The sequence below is a fragment of the Micropterus salmoides genome, unplaced genomic scaffold (assembly GCF_014851395.1).
Source record: "Micropterus salmoides isolate LMB-PRFRI ecotype aquatic unplaced genomic scaffold, ASM1485139v1 Ms_hic_scaffold_12, whole genome shotgun sequence".
NCBI lineage: Eukaryota > Metazoa > Chordata > Actinopteri > Centrarchiformes > Centrarchidae > Micropterus > Micropterus salmoides.
The window spans coordinates 22,375,967-22,393,594 of record NW_024040263.1 but is presented as its reverse complement, the minus strand read 5'-3'; the positions used below and the strand labels follow the sequence as shown (position 1 = coordinate 22,393,594).

Below are 17,628 nucleotides of genomic sequence, written 5' to 3'. Positions count from 1 at the left end.
ACAAACAATGATCCTTAGCGTGTGGTATTACTAACACCATGATACCAGATGTGTTTAGTCAAGTCAGGAATTCACAAACATCAGAACAAAGAGGACTAAAGTAAAAGAAGGGATTCGTCACACAGGACATTTTTGAAAAACATTTTACTTTTTTTGCTCTTCAATAGATTCCTAATAAAAGAACAGCTATGACATTCATACAGCTCAGCACACTTGAGCAAGGAGGCAGGTTCTTCAAACTCTGCTTCTATCCGATATGTCATTGAAGTAGCGAGAGACTGTTCCTTCATAGCAGCACAACCATGCGTCAACACTGTCAAATCCACAGTCAGGTTGCTGTTGTTGCACCGGGGGGGAGGAGTTGTTTTGTGCAACCAGTTTTCTCTACAGCGGCGTGAAGCACAGGGCATCAAATCAGATTCCAAATTACGCATGACCCTTTTGCACCGCATATCCTGGAGACTGACTCGCCTCCTGTCCACCTTCGGGATGCGTCCTGTCCCGGCTCAAAGCCTCACCCGGTCATGACAGGTTGGCAATGTTGGCAAGGAAGCGCTGAGCCCACCACTCCTCCAAGTCTATGGGAACAAAGTCTGCACAGAAACAAAGACAACAGAGGGGACAAAGAATGAAAGCATTATCCATGTTCTATCATTCATTAATTATTAATTTTGTCACATGATACAAACAGCTGATCGATGCAAGATGAAAAACCCAAAACAAGGAGTGACAAAATGCCAACTAAGTGTAGAAATGTATTCTTATACAGAGCGGGTGTATCATCTTGTACAAAACCAAAAGGCAAACTGGTTTTCTCTTGAAATATAAGTTAGAATTTCGGTGTCTCAAAGTTAAACATCTGTTTAGAGGGAAAACAAACATTAGGAGTACAAATGCTCTTTCAAATAAGTAGTACCATTAAAACATATACAGCCATGCTAGCGGCTCTGTGACACTGTATTTGGGCACACTGGTGCTATGATCTAAGTTAACAGTTAGGGCTGATGGGAACGTCAGTGTTACAGGTACTTGGCTGTGAAATAAAGTATTGTACACATTAAAATTCTGACCTGCTGAAGGCGCTGGATGAAAAGTCAGATCATCAAAGTGATTATTCATTCTGAGGGGGGAACATGAATGTCTGAACATAATGTACCCAATAGTTCAGACATTTCCGTTTTGACCAAAGTGGTGGAACCAATAACCGACACCACCATCCCTAGAATCAGGGAGGCTAAATAAAGATGATCCAAGGCACTGTTTATGAGACACTAGGACTCACTTTTAGATTTAACATACGGTAACTACTATTCATAAGAATCAAGTGCCTCAAAATCCTAAATTACATTTTTTTTTATTGTCCTTTTAGGTGTCACAACCTTTCAGGGCAGTGTGCCACAGAAGGAACCAGAGCAGACAAGTGTGGGCCAACATGAGACGCGTTACAACCAGCAGTGAGGTTCCCATAGACCAAAAAAAAGAGTTAAAAATTAGCCCAGACTATTACAACAGTTGCCCTTTGCCTGCAGATAAAGCACAGCCAAAAAGCACTTGATGTAATTTCCGCGGAGAGACGAGGCCGGCCATTCAGTTTTCCTGTGGTGTTAAAGTAACCAGGAAAAATGAAAACATTGCAAGATTACTGGTTCAAAGTTCAGGGGGTGGGGGTTACAAAGCAGAAAGAGGGTTATCTGTTAGAATGCAATAAAAGTGAGTAGCGAGATTAAATTTAATGAGGGCGAATTTACTTTGTTGTCGTATTTTGAAGAATTTAAGCAGGTGAATGAACAGGTATTGTACCTTAATCAAAATGATCCCTGTGTGAAAGTGGAGAGAGGAGCTGCAGGTACTTACTCTTCATCTCAGCACTGGGAGTCTTCTCAGCATACTGAATGGGTCCCTGGCAGTCAGTTGGCTCCCCTCCACCCCCCCCCAGCTTCTGCTCCACTTCCTGCCATGCTGCAAGCAAACCAACACATACAAGTAGATGCTGAGTTCACTTAAATGCACACTTTGTCAACAGGAATTGGATTTTAACTGCTACCTGGGTGTAGGTGTGTGTTTAACTTGAGAATGACATTTTCTTTGAATTTCTTACCGCATTTCTGAACAAACACCCGACACTGAAACATCCCAGCACCCTTCGGGGGCTAAACCGGTCTGTGGTGTGTGTGTTTTATCTGCTGTGGGTGAAGGATTCCAGCTTCAAGGTTTTGTCTGTGTCTTGTGGATGTCAAATATAAAAACCGGATTAATTAGTATATGTTCTTTGTGTGTGTGTGTGCATAGGGGAGGGGGAAATAATGTCTAAACCTGTTTGGAAGTGATGTTTGTTGTCAATTTCTTTACTAGCATTTTTTTTGTCAGTGACATCCAGCTGAAATTTCAGACCAGGTTTTCTATCTTAAAGCAACTCGACAGACTGTGTTGGAGGCGTTTCTTTAGGTGCGAGCAGTGAAGAACAATGAAGCGCTCTTCCCCAAGTGGGTCACAAAAGGACGCCACAGAGCAGTCCCTTCTGGCAGCCGTCCAAGAGTAACACAGACATGTGGTTCATGCCGATTCAGCTATACAAGTCATGGCTGGGTAACTTCAAGTCCTGGTTTTTAATCATTGTTGGGTCTTATTGACTATAATACACTCTATAAAACACTCTCTTCTAAAGTACTCTCTGTTGAGTGCTTGCAATAGTGTCACATTAAATTTCATCCGTGAGGCTGCTGTTGAAGGTGTGTCTGTATATTCAACCAAATTGGTAATTGCTGTGGAGCTGTGACAGCATGAAAGTCTTTAAATTGTTTATTTTGTCCTACCAACAGTCAAAAACTCAAATATATCACAAAGAACAGCAGCAAATCCCCACATTTGAATTTCTTTTCTTGAAATTGGTTATAAAAATTTGTGCAGGTTAATTTTCTGTTGATCGATTTGTCAATTAAATCGACTAATTAATTCCGCTCTAACTGAAGTTAATGAAGAAGAAACCTGTTGAAAAGGAGTTTTAAAAAAAATTCATATGGATAATCTGCCCTCCACAATTCCCATGTTTCCATCCTCACAACCCTTGTAAACTTACGGATTGGCCCTGGAGGTCTGCACTGTGACCCACATCCACTCACGCACTGATCCTGCGACCCTCACCTTCATACACAAATCTGACGTTCTCTTCATGTGCGGGAGTGAATCCCTCTGCTGGGCTGGAGGTCTTCTGTGTGGCCCCGCTGTGGTAGCGCTTCCCGTTCAGACGGTTGAACACAATCTTTGGGGGCGGAGAGCTGGAAAGATCAGACAAAGTTAATTAAAGAATGTCAGCTCGGGGATTGGGACCGCCTGCTACAAAACACAAGCGTTATATGAACTGACAGGCATGTAAATGGACTTTGTGTTGGATTACTTAACACCACGAGGTGATGCCTGCATCCTCAGGTTGACTTAAAACTTTTAGACAAATTGAGCATGAAGGTTCAGTCCTTACCTTGTACATAGTGATTTGACAAACAAACAATAATTCCTCTGTCAGCCTTCATCAGTAGGGAGTTCAGAGAGTTTATGCTTTGTTTAATTTTTGCTCCAATGACCGAATGTTACTTTTTTTATTCCTGAATGACCTCCAACAACTACCAGGAAAAGGGCAAAGTAATGTAAAGCAATAGTAAGACCACAAGAGTTTCTAACAGTGGAGAAAAAGCAACACTTGCAACATTTACTCAAAATGAAACATCTTGTCAGGAAAGGCTTTCATCCTATACAGCTACATATTAAATCTTGATAATGATATAAATATCTGGAGATAGATATATATCCACTGGCACTAAAAGTTTGTTTGTTTATTTGTTTTGTTTTTAACTTTACTGATATAAAAGGCCGTTTTTCAGCTGGAGATGCACCGGATAAGACTCCAAAGTTTATTAGGTACACCTTGCAACAACTAATGCATCCTTATACAGTCCTGACATCCTACTTACATGAATGTATAATGTTGCTGTTCAATTGAAACTGCTTATGTTTCATTCTCGTACAGTTTAGAGGCTCTAGTTTGTGGTGCTGTTGAATTGTATAACAATAGATGGTGTTTCTAATATTCTGTCCACCCCCTTTTATGTCAATGAGGTAGAACTGATGTAACAGACTGCATTGAGTTTAGCTAGGTGTAGCTGTAAACTGGCATACTGTCTCGTAAAATGGATGTCGGTGTTTCCCGAGCAGCACCTGACAGAGGCACAGCAGGGCAGGTGGGGTCCAATGCCAATGCAAGGCTATTTCGCGCAAGGTCACGCGGTAGTGGACGGTACCGCCGGACCGAGAAGCTGCATTGAAAGTTGTGTCCGATAATGGATGCAGCGATGTTACCTAATTCTCACCGACGTGTTACATGATCGCACTCACGGCGCACGTGCAGTGTATTTTCAGCGCACACTATTCAATCAGCCCGCATAAACTATTTTACAACAACAAAAACACCACAAACAAGCTACTTACTTCGATGAGAGCCAAGACGTTGGCTTGAGCTTCAAGTCGCTGAATTTGCTCTCGATTTGTTGTGTGGGACCTTTGAGACAAAATTCCAGAGTTTAGTTACCTGTGAACCCTCTGCATGCCAACACTGACTCGTTTGAACTGTTGCAGTGATCCACAACTTTCCCTTCACGGTGCAAAAGCAATCTGATGCCACATTGCATCACGCTTTAGATAGCGGACACATTCACTGACCTGTCCTCCGTTGTGTAACAAGTTTGCTGGGACCTCTGGTGATTGTGTACATCATGTGAGCGCCAGTAACCTCCAGAAACTCTGTAGTGTCTGTGCTGTAAGGCTGTCTGTCTTGTCAGGTAACGTTATGAGGCGACTGTCAACTCTGCAACTTCCAGTCCTCTGCCCGCTCCTCCTGACGCAGCCACGATGGGGGGGAAATCGCAGCGTCGTCTTTAGTTCCCCAGGTCAGCTGCTCCAGAGTCGGCCTGAAACCTGCAGGAGACTCGCTTTGACTTGTTGTCCGCTGTGTGTTAATGCGTACCCCGCTTCTCCTACTACCCAGCAGGTGTTCAGCTGTAGTGAACCGACGTCCGCTGGTCGTGCGAGAGGTTGCGTGTAGGTCATCCAAGGAGAAAGCGGCTCCGCGTGCCGGGGATCAGTCAGTCAGAGCCGGGACACTATGGTTCCTGACGTCCGGGGACAGTGACACTGCAGGCCGGACACTCTGCGCTCTGTGCTCCACTGAGGCTCCGGGACTGACCGCAACAGCTCCGCTCGCTGACAGAATACAAGGACACTACACACTTTGATATTTTCATCAGGACGGAAAGCTAACATGCTTGGACAGCGTCAAGCCACGCAGAATGAAGAACAAGACTTCCTGTCAGAACTTTCAAAATGAAACACTATTTTTGATTACACACGCTATATCAAATCCAGTCTTCCAAGCACGTTTAGTGTTTAACCCACATGGAAAATAATGTGCTATTTGACGTCCTGTAAATGCAAATACAAATAGAGTGCATATGAGCTGGGAAAATTGTGATTGTCTTTAAATGGATAAGGACTAGGATGTGTGTTTTGCTGCGATATATTTTTATACTTCAATGTGAATATCCTGCATTGTTTCTGCGGTCACTGTTAGTTTTTGTTGTCATTTGATACTTTAATGGATTTGATTACTGTTTTTTTTATTTATTCAATGTAAAGTAATTAAAACATGAGGTTATCCAGAGTAAATGGGACATGGTTTCTGAAAAAAAGAAAATATATTTTCAATAATTTTAGCATCACAAAAGAAAAAAAATTCCATTTGCTTTCATTATGATCGAAAAATAAACGGGCAAATGAACACTGTCTGTATGGCTAGATACCACAGGATACAACTAATGAGTGAAAAGATACTAAGAATAAACACAGTGGCAGCTGCCCACAATAACGCTGACTCAAATACTTTTATGTAAAATGCAGTTATTTTTTAACTATGCAAAACGTCCAACCATCATTATCATGTCACCTTTTCAATTATTTTCTAATGTTGAATTTAGGCTTTATTAATTATTGTGTGTCGCTTTGATTTTAAAGTTCTCTACAATCTTACCCCCCTACCTTTTTTATGGCTTTTACTTTGAAGTTAGTCTCCTCACTTCCGCTCTCGTTGTTTCTGGTTCTCTGTGGAGAGGGGCAATCCCCCACAGTGACGTCACTACACGCCCCCCAAGACGGGGTTTTAGAGGAGGAGCGGGAGCGATCACCTTTCACCTATTAAACCAAACGCATAGATTGAGAAACGTGTGTTGACAGTCATGTAGAAAACTCAAATAAAAGTTTTTCAAAAACTTTTTCAGCAGTTTGTAGATTTGCTTCGAACCTTGCAGATTACTGAATAATAACTAAGCAGCCTGACTAAATGTTACCATTAAAATCATATTTCTAAGGACTGGCAGCATGCATAGTGTCACACAAGAATTTAAAACAAACATATATATTTTTTTATATCTCCAGTTCTAGATCATCCACTATAGCATTCATATCAGGGCGTCTTTTGCTGGATACCTTTGGAGCTTCCCTAAGATCTTCAGATCTCTCACAGAGGTATCACAGGTAACCTGTGTGTTCAGGTGAAAATCACCTGAGCCCATGTGTTTAGTAACTGAAGATCAGCCGGGACAAGAAGTGGCTCAGACAGGCTTATCCAGTGTAATATCCACCACTACACCTCCCACTCGCACCCCATTCATCTTTACTATCTGGGCCAATCACCGGAGACTCCAGGCCAAGAGGCTAATAATCAACAGTCCACACTACAGCTTAGCATTAACAGCAGAGGTCAAACCATGGTCTGAGATGGTCCCTGTGTTGTAGAAGATACATTTATCAGCTGTCACATTGCCCATGTACTTTTACAGCCAAAAGATGATTAAGACAGTGTGGACAGATGTTCGCTATTAATCAAGGTAGATAATTTCCCATCAGTTGAGAGCTTGTTTCTTCAAAGTGCTTTGTTCCCAATATATTCAAGAAAGGCTGCACAGTTCGTATTAGTTTTAGACTTTAATAAAGTGTTTATGGCCAGAAACATTTCCTTCAAAAGTATTTTCTGGACTTCTGAGACTGTATGCCAATGAGTACTGCATTCATTTTAGTGTTGATCTGCTGAATCATTTTAGTCCTGCGTAGGGCCTGGCTTAAGAATGTCAGCTTGAACAGCTTTAGGGACCCATTTGTTGTCTCAAGGTCTCAAATGTCCCAAGGAGCGAGAGGACAACGTCACCTTGAAATGAGATCTCCAGCATTTTATACATGATTTCCACTCCGAAGAACACATTCAGTGCTATGACATAAAAGTATCATGATTTATTTCTTCCGCTTTGAACAGTGAAATAAGTCTTTCACCTTTTCCTTCATTAAATCATTAATCATTTTGAATGATTTGAATGTCAAGTCAGCTTAGATTAAATCAAACACAGATCAAATGCAGATGAGGTTGATATTTGGGTCAAAGAGCATATAAACAAAAGCAGTCTAGCTTTCCTATTTACTTATTTCAGAGCACTGTCCAGTCTGAAAACTGAAAAAAAAACAAAAAACAGAATGTAATTAAAATTAATTGTGGCTGTATTCCATTTAGGTTTTCCAGTTCTGGGGACATGATACTGCAGATGCTAGATCACTGGAACAGCTCACATCCACCTAAATGCAATGTACATGTCGTGAGTGTTATTAGTTACACCCGTGCTTCTGCTTATTACATGCCTGCGGTCATAAAGGCCATGCGTTGTACTGTATGTGAGGTGCTGCTGCCTTATGTCAAAGGTCAGTATGTTTAGCTGACTGGCAGCAATCATCTGAGGACAAATGTCAGTAAATCTGCTCCACTTTTGAAGCCTCATACATTCTCACACGCTGCACTGTCACAACTTAATTCCTCACTCCAACATACTTCACTGCTCCTCCCTTTCTGTTCCTCTGTACTGTCCTACTACATTCCACTTGCAGTACTGTGATACTAAAGTGTACTCGACAGTAATTCCTCATCTGCTGCTGAACAGGAGCATATAAGCGTGTGGTTGAGCTTGAAAAGAAGAAGAAGATACCGGGTCAGTGGCATCTGCTCAACAGATACAGAAGTCTGACTTCACAACCACGAACCACATTGTTTCTCAAACAAAAATAATGTTAATTTTAAATAGAAAACAAAAATGACAAGTTTGCAACGCATATAAAAGTGAGGCAAGGTGAAAAACTCACTATTTGTGAGCCAATCTTGTTCTATTCTACATTTCAACTCTATATGTGCATTTGTCGAAGATAAGTTCTAAATAAGTAAGAATAATTAGTTTGATGAGTGATAGAAATGATTTGTAGGTAGTTTACTTCCTACTGGCCTTCACTGAGTAAAAAGTACAAACATTAAGACAGACACGCAGACCAAGAAAAACAATGTTTGCAATCCTGAGTTGGTGAATACAGTACATTTGATTAAGGCCTATTATAGACACTAATTATCAAAGTGTCTATAAATGCACATCAGGTGCCTCAACATGTCTGAGAAATATGATTAATCAGGATAAAGGATGTTACTAGGGCTGCGTGCAAAAAGTCACTTTTCACCACTTTTCCTTGACCTCGATAGAAAATGTCATGAGGTCAAGGAACGATGTGAAGGAGAATTCGTAAGGACTTTGGAAAAAAGGGCCGTGGGGCTCAGAGAATCCGAGTGCTCTTTTCTAAGCGACATAATTATGCGACGGGAGATGTTACTGACGTGAGCTGCCATGATGAAACAACAATGTTCAGAAGATGGACTACAAAAAGCGCATCTTTGACACTGCGCCCCATGTTGCTTTAATGCAGGCCATCTAAAAGTGGACAACATGGTGGAATATTAGCTTCATAATCAAAATAGTAAAAAGGCATGGGCTATAGGGTACCTATCAGTCACCAAATAATGGAAAGGGTTGTCACATTGAGAATGCTTGCTCACTCACCCTCTGCCCACCCATATTTATCAACATGAATCCCAATTAATGTATGTAAACAGTAAACAGTGGTTTTTTTTTATTGTAGAAAATTATAATAACAACACTTTATAGTTTATTTCAACGATCCGAAACATAAAATCGTGTTGAAACAGCATTAGATTACAGCAAAGCCTAAAGAAAACAAACCAGAAGAAAGAAGGAAATTGTGAGTCTTATTCAAGAATCATAATGTGCGTCTGTATTGATAGGATTTTGCTAAATGCGGTCAATGGATTTTATCTTTAAGTTTGAGAACGTGTGTTGCTTTAAATGTTGTCGCTACAAGGAATTGTGGGACGGCATTCTCTCCTTTCCTTTCTTAAAGGATGGTCCGGTGTACCCTATGCTAAAGGAGATATGAATAGAAGCATTGAGGCTCCCTTCCTTCGCTTTTAGAGAATTCGAACAGCTCTTATCATGGCTTCCACTGAAATACTTCACTTCACTCAGTTAGGAACCTTCCTAAGCAAAAAAAGAGTTTTTGGACGCAACCTAGGCCTCTTGTTATTATGTATAGCACCCATTCTGACTGCCTCAAATAAACCTACACCCACACACACACACACCATAATGAAAGTGTGCATGGAATGGCTAGTGGCACATTATGTGAGGAGTGGGCAGTGAAAATTTCCTTTCATGTGGGTTTTGTCTTTTTTGAGGGGTATGTGTGTGAACGCATTGTTCGCCTGCTTCACGTGTTTCTCAGTAATGGGGTTCACAGTCTTCCACAAGGCTGTCCGTAATGTAGCTAACTTGTAGTAACTCCTGGTAATACTCCTTCTCCACTTCTGTGTTGACTGTCCAGGCCACCACATCCACCCCCCTCTGGGCCCAGTACTGGACATAGTCCCTGCAAGCAGCACACAGAAATTACTAGTATAAAAATGAGGCTATCGAATAACATATCAATTACAAATCGTTCATTTGTTCTAGCTTTGAGAGACAACGCATCTAGGCCAACCTCATGCAGGGAGGGAGGGGGAGGGGGGGGGGGAGAGAGAGAGAGAGAGAGAGCGCGCGCTGTGTCAAAGTAGTGGTAGCCTACCTTCCAAAGAATAAAGGCTGAAGGTTCCCATAGTTATTTCAATTTGGATTAAGTGGATGTACCACGCTGGTAAATCTGAATGAATTACACTTTAGTGCTCATAGTTTCTGTAAAATCAACTGAACGGCTGAATTGTGGAGAATGTGTATGTCTACGTGTAGCATGTCCATGTAGACAAAAGTTTAAACATGTATATTTGCATGCGCAAAATAAGCAGCTTTGAACTAGCTCAAGCAGGCAACCCAGTGTGCTTTCAGAGGTTTTATTTATCCAGAGAACTTGTATAAAAACCAGACCCGATTCTATAGAAACCTGCTTTATTTGTCACAAGGTGTAGCCACACCCGGCCAGTTAAAGGGGCCAGTGTCTAATTGGGACACTTTTAATTAAAGTTGTATTGTAGTCTGATATGACATCTTAGCTCTACTATAATATTTATAACATATAAATAAACATGTAATATAATAAAACACAAAATTCAGGATGTAATAAAGCAGGTTGCACTGTCCCTAAATGGGGTTCTTGGCATTTAATGGCTCTGATTAAATACAGAATTTAGATTGTGGTTGATTGTGACATTAAATGACTGTGTGCCCTGCAGAAACTCACGGTGAGACAAAGTTCTTCTGTACAAGGAAGGCTGAGATGCCACAGAGCTTCCATAGTACGTGATGGTGCGCCCAGTCCAACACGACGTCCATTAATGAGGTCCAGTGATGTTTCCACGGCGACGAGAAACGTGGGGCACCATCTCCAAGCCGACTCAGGCTCCACGGGCGGTGGGTCAATGCTGTGACCACTTTTGGGTCACTCTGTCTCATCTGGACAAGAGTGGAGCAGAGACAAAGATTAATTGATAGTGTATGTTGGCAATATGGTAGATACAACAGCAATGCAATACATGACAGGAATGTAAACACATATTTTAGTTTATTTAATCAGACAGTATGAGACAATGGGGGGAGAAAAGCGAGACATGAAGCTAGCCTGTTTATTTTTTCCAAATAAAATCTCTTTCTTCCAACGTGGTTGTAGTAATACACACATACCAGGCTGTTGGGTATAGCATTTTATAGCTCAAAATGGCCCTCTATGAAGCAAATAACTGTCATTTACATTTTTGCATGTGCAGAAGATCAATTGAAAAGTGTTACTTTCTTACAGAAAGCCTGTCGTTTGTTGTCTGTCAGACCCACACTGGTCAGAGAAAATATGAAGAAATATGTTGTTCCATCAAAGTACAGTTATATACAGCAGATATGTTGTAACAGCATCCCCTGAGTTGCAAGTTCATCTTCCCACAGTGGTCAGGCTTCCAAGTCATAGACAACATGGAAAGTTAGCTTATGGTCAAAGTGTTTAAACCCTGTTTTAATATAGGTTTACGCAGGCAACATGTGAGGGATGTGACCAGAACAAACCATATCATTTGGTGTTGGTGGCAGATATGTGTGCTGGTTGGTGACCCAAACTCATCAAAATGCGTCTGCTTTTGTTCCACAGCAGTTTGACAAACACAGCAAATCTGTCATTGTTCAGGCGCAGTATACACTACTGGCCGAACAACTTCAAAAGAGTCTTCTTACCCTGTAGATGACTTTGGGCTCGAAGGAGCAGACGATGCTGCTGTTGTAGAGGACTGGGTGTTTTCTATACAATTCTTTAAGGGCTGCAGCTGCCTGAGAGCGGAGGAGAAACACAGTCATTGTTGGACAGTCAAATGTTTAAAAAGTTGTATGTGTGAGGCTTTAAGTGTGTGTTCCTGTCCAACCACTTGGTGGTAACTAGCAGCTGTGTATGTGTGTGTGTGTGTAGACACTGCTGTGGGCCCTGAACTCAACTGCCTAAAACAACAACCACCAGAGCAGCTCTGCATTCCTTATTCATCTAAGAATGCGCTGAGCAAGAAAACACTTGTCAAGTGGTGAGAAGTACTCTGATGGAAGATTTAAACTTGCATTTTTATATGCAGAATTCAATGGTATGGACACTGCAGTCTAAGTGGCATTAAGGAAATGACTTGACTGCATCTTTCAACTAGGTCTCTGGTTCAGTTTGTATTTCACTGACACAAACAATAAAGTCTTATTTTCACATCAGATATTAGTATTCTAAGTTGTGTGAGCACAAATCCACAAGAACAATGTAGTGAAGAAGTAAACAATTACCACGCTAACAAAACATGCCCATGACAATCAACTATTAAATGTGAGCAGCTGATAATGTGTGCATGTCTGTGGGTTTGGTTTGTTCCAAAGTACAGAACAAACTGGAACAAGTGTTGGACGCCAACACTTGTTGGACGCCTTACAGTATAGGGGTTGCCAAAGAGAATTGTAACCCACTGGTAATTATAAGGCATGCAATAAAGGTTATTTAACTATTAACTAACCTACCTGTGTTTTATTTGTGTTCCACACTGATTACACAAACCCAAAGATTAGATTTTTTACTGGCCTGATCAACAACCAGAGTTCATATCAGTGTTGGGTGTTAACTGTAATCACATTACTTTTTTAAGTAATGCAGTAGCATAATGCACTATCTTCATTTTTACAGGGAGAAAGTAGGTGTTTTGTATCTGCATAGTGGAGGAAATCCATCAGCAACAAGAGATGTATGACAGGATTGGTGCTACCTTTAGAAAGTCACACAAAATGACAGTAATAAGTAATGGGATTACTTTCCACCCTGAGTAATAAGTAAAGTCATTGGTAACTGCTATTAATTAATTAATTAACTTACTAGTTATTTCAGCATGAGAACATGAACCCTCTCAAACCCCTGCAGATGTATTATGATCATTTTGTACTAGGGCAGTTATTATTACGCTCTCTTCATTTTGCAATGTTGACAGATCAGTTAAATCAACAAGTATGACACACGGACTGCACATAATCAAGTCTTGTTTTGTTCGTTAGTTTTGTTGGCTGCACCTCATCTGGATGACCTTTGACGTCAAAGTAGATGGTGAGCTTCAGCTTGATGCATTCCTCCACTGCCTCCTCCATGGTTGGGATTTTCTCTCCGGCAAACTTGTCCCTGGCAGCGAAGGACACAAATGTTTCTTTGTGATTCCAGGCTCACATGTATATCATGCTTAGATACACGTAAGTTGTCCTTGCCTGGATTATGACGAAATGCATGTGATAATGCTGATGAGTCTCTGTATATAAAGGCTTTTAGCATCTATTTGACACATTCTTCCTGGGTAATATAAAAACTGCTAGGGCCCTAAAGCGATTATAATCGTTTCTACAGACTTTTTGCTCCTGTGCCATAAAAACATTTATAGCTGTCTTTTACTTTCTATTAAATGTCTAGTAAAAGAGTCCCTGAAGACATCCACATGCCCAATATCCAGTCGTAGAGATAGCGCCACCCAGTGGCAACAGGAAGTGACATGTTTTATTTGTTGTGGTACTCCTCCTAGCAGGATAATCCAATTTGGCTCAAAACTGTCTCAAAAAAGCCTTAAGACCTAGATGATGTAAGCTTGTCAAGCTTGTGAGTTAATGTCAAACGGCAACACATTATTCGCCATGAAACAGGAAGCTGTATTTTGAGACATCATAGACATGTCTGATACTGTTCAAGGGCATGTGTTTTGGAAAAACTGCGCTATAGCTCCCCCTGCAAGATCTGAAAGGAGCAGCCCCAGTCTCTTGGAGCCATATGCTTAACCCAACAGGAGGTTGGCCATATTGCATTGAATGTCTGATCTACCTCCATTTATAGGTCCCATACTTTAACAAACTCCTTCTACAGCTTTAACCCGATCAACTTCAAATGTGGGCAGTGCGACCCACATGTGTGTCCATGGCGTGGCATTCAATTTTGATGATTCGCCATGAAAAGGATGTAGCATGTAAATAAACTAGACACGGTCAGATCTGTCCCAAAATCACAATACTGCTATTTGGAAAGAACATGTTTCAAACTGTATCGGTTTTGGTACCTTCATTTTTTTAACCACACTAGGACCTTAGGGACAGAAATGTCCATAGAGAGGAATATATGCTTCACATAGCAGGTTGACCACATCCATCTCAAAGTTCTGCAGGAAAGCCATAACGCTTTAATGATGTTACATTGTGAAACTTTTGAGTTCTTTTTAAATAATGTAGCCTTGGCGAGTAATTACTCGCCATGAAACAGGAAGCTGTTTTTTGAGAGCTGTACCTTCAGAACCACTGATAATCAGCCATTTAGAATTGAAGTAGTAACTGACACATCAACCACACATTGTCAGATATTTTCCACACATCACCTGTGTGATATTTGCAGTGTTAACTTCAAGTACTGCCCTGTAGACATCTACATGCCAAGCTTCTATTAGAATGATAAAGCCACCTACTAATCAACGGCTGTTACACTGACGAGCGGGAGGCGTTCGGGGCCTTGGGGTAGCAAAATCTCCTAACAGAGCAGATACTGTCACCTCTGTAAATCTACTTTTTTTGTGTGTTTTTTAATATCTTATATCTTGGTGAAGTTTTCTGTATCACTCACCATAATACTTTCTATATTAAATCTTGTTATGGCAAAGTCCTAGATGGTGTTTAAATATGTGTCTATACAAGCTACATTCTAACTTCTTATCCTTTCGGGGCCATTTTGCTTTTTTCTTCTTTTGTTTGCTCTGAAGTGAGCCATTTTAGAAACCCTCTGGGTTATTTGTCTCACATGCACTGCCAACAGCATGCCTCTGTATTAATAGCAACTTGCCTCTCTGTGTGTTTTTATCTTCTATATCTCCTTTTAGTGTTTTATTTATTGTCTTGGACTAGGGCTGGGCGATATGGTCAAAAATGTTATCATGATAAAAACATTTCATATCATTCGATATCGATAATTATCACGTTAAATGTCAAATAGTTATTTCTTTGAAGTTTAAAGGCTGAATTTTGCTCCTGACTGAAAATTGAAGAATCCAGATGGTTAATTATGTGGTTAAACATTTCTTTATGGTCAGAATGTGACAAACACTTGATGCCAAACAGTGGATCACTTAACAAATCTGAGGGAGAACATTCAGAACTATATAGATAGACAGATAGACAGATAGATAGACAGATAGACAGATAGACAGATAGATAGATAGAAAAAAAATGTTTACAAATATGATTAGTAAATTATTTTTCAGTCCCTTCTCCTCAACAAAATAAATATTTTAATAGAAAAATTAAGTGCTAATTTGTCCGTGATTCAAATGAATTAAACCATGTTATTGATGATACATTGAACATTTATTTGATTGATATTGAGAAAAATTATATTGCGCTATCATTATTGTTTTGTTGCCCAGCCCTATCCCTGACACAGATTTACACCATCAGACATCTCTACATGTAACTGTAAAAGGATCAATTCAGCATTCGCAACAGCTCTACCTGAACAAGATATTCTGTACGGGGCAAATCTACTGTTGAAAGTACTTTTCTAACAGAAAACCAGCATATTGGTGCATAAACAACATGCAAGCAAACATAAGTCACAAAGCACTATAAATATAATGTAACCTACAGCATTCAACACTTTAAACTTCCGGCTAGCGCAGAAAACATGTATGACTTGTCTTACCAGCTGCCACATCCAAGGCTTAAATAAGTGTGCTAATTATAGCAAAAACACTGCTCCCAAATTATCCCTTCCTTTTATCTTTTTTGTCAAATATTGTGCCAATCAGCTTTCATTTCTCTCACCACCACTGGCTTTATAAACGATTAATCGACCGCAAACAGCCTCTTATTTTATAGAGATGTCAAGTCTACATGCTATACATGCAGCGTGTCATCACTGCAGATTTTTAGTGTACAGAAATACTAATAAAAAGCTAACACAGACGATTTACTGACTCATCAGTTCCTCCAAACATACGCTACAATCTTAATCCCACTACTGATTGTATATCTTCATAGTAGGTTTTCTTGTCGTTTTGTTTCATATTTAAATTTCTCAACCTGTCTTAAGGAGCAGCTACTTTTAAAAGACTGTCATCAGTCTGCATTTTAATGGAAAATGTCAGTGCATCACAGTAATAACTAATCGGTGGAAAAGGCACAAAATACTACCCTGTATCTGTAACTTAAACCTACTTCAAAAACCTGATTCTTCCTAAATCTAAAGCATCAAGCTACACTAAATGCCTGAAAAAAAATCTGTGTGCGTGCTTCCATGTGCATTCCTACCTGTATCCTTTTTTCTTACCTGAGCCGATGTTTAGCAGCTGCGTCTAGTTTACCCAACTCAGACAATCTCATCTGGCTGAGTGGTCCTGATCCGTTGGTGGTCCGGTCCACAGTCTCATCGTGCATCAGTATTGGGACGCCGTCTGCTGAGAACTCCAAGTCCAACTCCACGCCCGTCGCCCCGTTCTTACTGGCCTAGAGCAAGACAGACAAATAAGACACAAGTATTTCTGGTCATGGCCAGAAATCTTCACTTAAAATGCTGAAAATCATTGAGAACCCTAGCTTTAACCTCATTAGAGCTGGAAAGCATTAACAGGTGTATTTGTCAAATTCAATGTCAGTGTCATTATCAGTATTTTTAAACTCTCAAATATGAATATCGGTGTGAGTGTAAAAATACAGTCTTGGTCAGGCCATAGAGAAACAGTCACACAGGCTACTGTGCACTACTGGCCTGCTATGGATAGTGCAATGAATGGCGGTGTGGATACTGGTGCAGCTGTAGTGCTGAATGTGCTGGTTACCAGTAGTTATGGGACATGATGTCCTGGTGGAGGGGTAAATCCTGGTCGCTTGATATAGTGTGCAAATTTAAGTCCTTGTCAGTTTACATTTTTAAATTTTGTCAGACGACAGCGGTGCCCAATCGGAACACACACTGTGGGAGGCTGTGAGTGAGAGGAACAGTCTCAGGACACGTTAAGAGGAGAAATATAACCAACCTCCACCCTCCTCTCACCTGCCGGATGGCTGCTATCGTGTTCTCCGGTGCGTCGTGTCCACCGCCCCGGTGAGCGACCACCGACACCTTGCCGGAGCCCGCCGTGCCCTGTGTTGGGTGCAGCACCTGCCGGGCTCGGCTGCTCGGTACCTGGGGGAACCGGAACATGGCCATAAAGAAATAGAGGGAGGCGATGAGGGCGGTTGTCCACAGCGGACTCCGTGTCCCCAGCAGAAGCGCCACGAAGACGACCGAGTACAGAGTGACTTCTTCTCCCATCTGCAGCATTGTTGTCCACCTTTGTCTTTCTGACTTGTTTCAAAGAACAGAACGTAACTTAGCACCTGGTAACAAATGCGCCGCCGCCGCCGCTCAGTATAACGCTAGCTAAGTTACCCGTTACTCTCTCCAGACGCCCTATCGGGGATAAGATCATGCTCCGACAAGTTGAGTGATAACATTAACTACCGAAACCGATTGATAAAACATTTCGGACCCGGACAAAACCAACAACTGGTATGACATAAGACGAGAAAAAGGAAGAAACAATGTTTTCAGTTAACGCACTCAGCAGCGGATAACGTTACATCCATGGAGGATGTGACCGCAAGTGTCGCTTCCGTCATCGACATATATAAACGTCTATGGTTCCGCCACAGACAAAATACTACA

General features: G+C 41.1%; 2 protein-coding genes across 3 annotated transcripts; both read right to left on the bottom strand.

Moving 5' to 3' along the window:
• Window positions 1–127: 127 nt before the first annotated feature.
• Window positions 128–5,642, bottom strand: mcrip2 (MAPK regulated corepressor interacting protein 2). The gene is made up of 5 exons (XM_038713979.1): window positions 4,711–5,642; window positions 4,480–4,549; window positions 3,142–3,275; window positions 1,855–1,959; window positions 128–593 (listed from the first exon to the last, which is right to left on the bottom strand). Exons 1-5 carry the CDS (start codon window positions 4,763–4,765, stop codon window positions 523–525), a joined length of 435 nt encoding a protein of 144 aa, XP_038569907.1. The 5' UTR covers window positions 4,766–5,642; the 3' UTR covers window positions 128–522.
• A 563-nt stretch (window positions 5,643–6,205) lies between these two features.
• Window positions 6,206–17,546, bottom strand: gde1 (glycerophosphodiester phosphodiesterase 1). 2 transcript variants are annotated; one of them, XM_038713977.1, is made up of 6 exons: window positions 16,975–17,546; window positions 16,252–16,427; window positions 12,978–13,083; window positions 11,628–11,720; window positions 10,651–10,862; window positions 6,206–6,234 (listed from the first exon to the last, which is right to left on the bottom strand). In XM_038713977.1, exons 1-6 carry the CDS (start codon window positions 17,242–17,244, stop codon window positions 6,231–6,233), a joined length of 861 nt encoding a protein of 286 aa, XP_038569905.1. In that variant the 5' UTR covers window positions 17,245–17,546; the 3' UTR covers window positions 6,206–6,230. The 2 variants fall into 2 exon arrangements, with proteins under 2 accessions (XP_038569905.1, XP_038569904.1); XM_038713976.1 differs by lacking the exon at window positions 6,206–6,234 and adding an exon at window positions 7,540–9,846 and having other exon boundaries at window positions 16,975–17,545.
• Between the last annotated feature and the right edge of the window lie 82 nt (window positions 17,547–17,628).

Bases quoted from the DNA above. Each gene is read 5' to 3' on its own strand.
- gde1 (XM_038713976.1), bottom strand. From the start codon at position 17,244: ATGCTGCAGATGGGAGAAGAAGTCACTCTGTACTCGGTCGTCTTCGTG. The intron at 13,084-16,251 runs GTAAGAAAAAAG...CTTCGCTGCCAG, and splicing joins GCTGCTAAACATCGGCTCAG to GGACAAGTTTGCCGGAGAGA. The intron at 10,863-11,627 runs GTAAGAAGACTC...ACTCTTGTCCAG, and splicing joins AGCCCAAAGTCATCTACAGG to ATGAGACAGAGTGACCCAAA.
- mcrip2 (XM_038713979.1), bottom strand. From the start codon at position 4,765: ATGATGTACACAATCACCAGAGGTCCCAGCAAACTTGTTACACAACGG. The intron at 4,550-4,710 runs GTCAGTGAATGT...TTTGTCTCAAAG, and splicing joins TGTTACACAACGGAGGACAG to GTCCCACACAACAAATCGAG. The intron at 1,960-3,141 runs GTGAGGGTCGCA...GTTTGCTTGCAG, and splicing joins CGTCAGATTTGTGTATGAAG to CATGGCAGGAAGTGGAGCAG.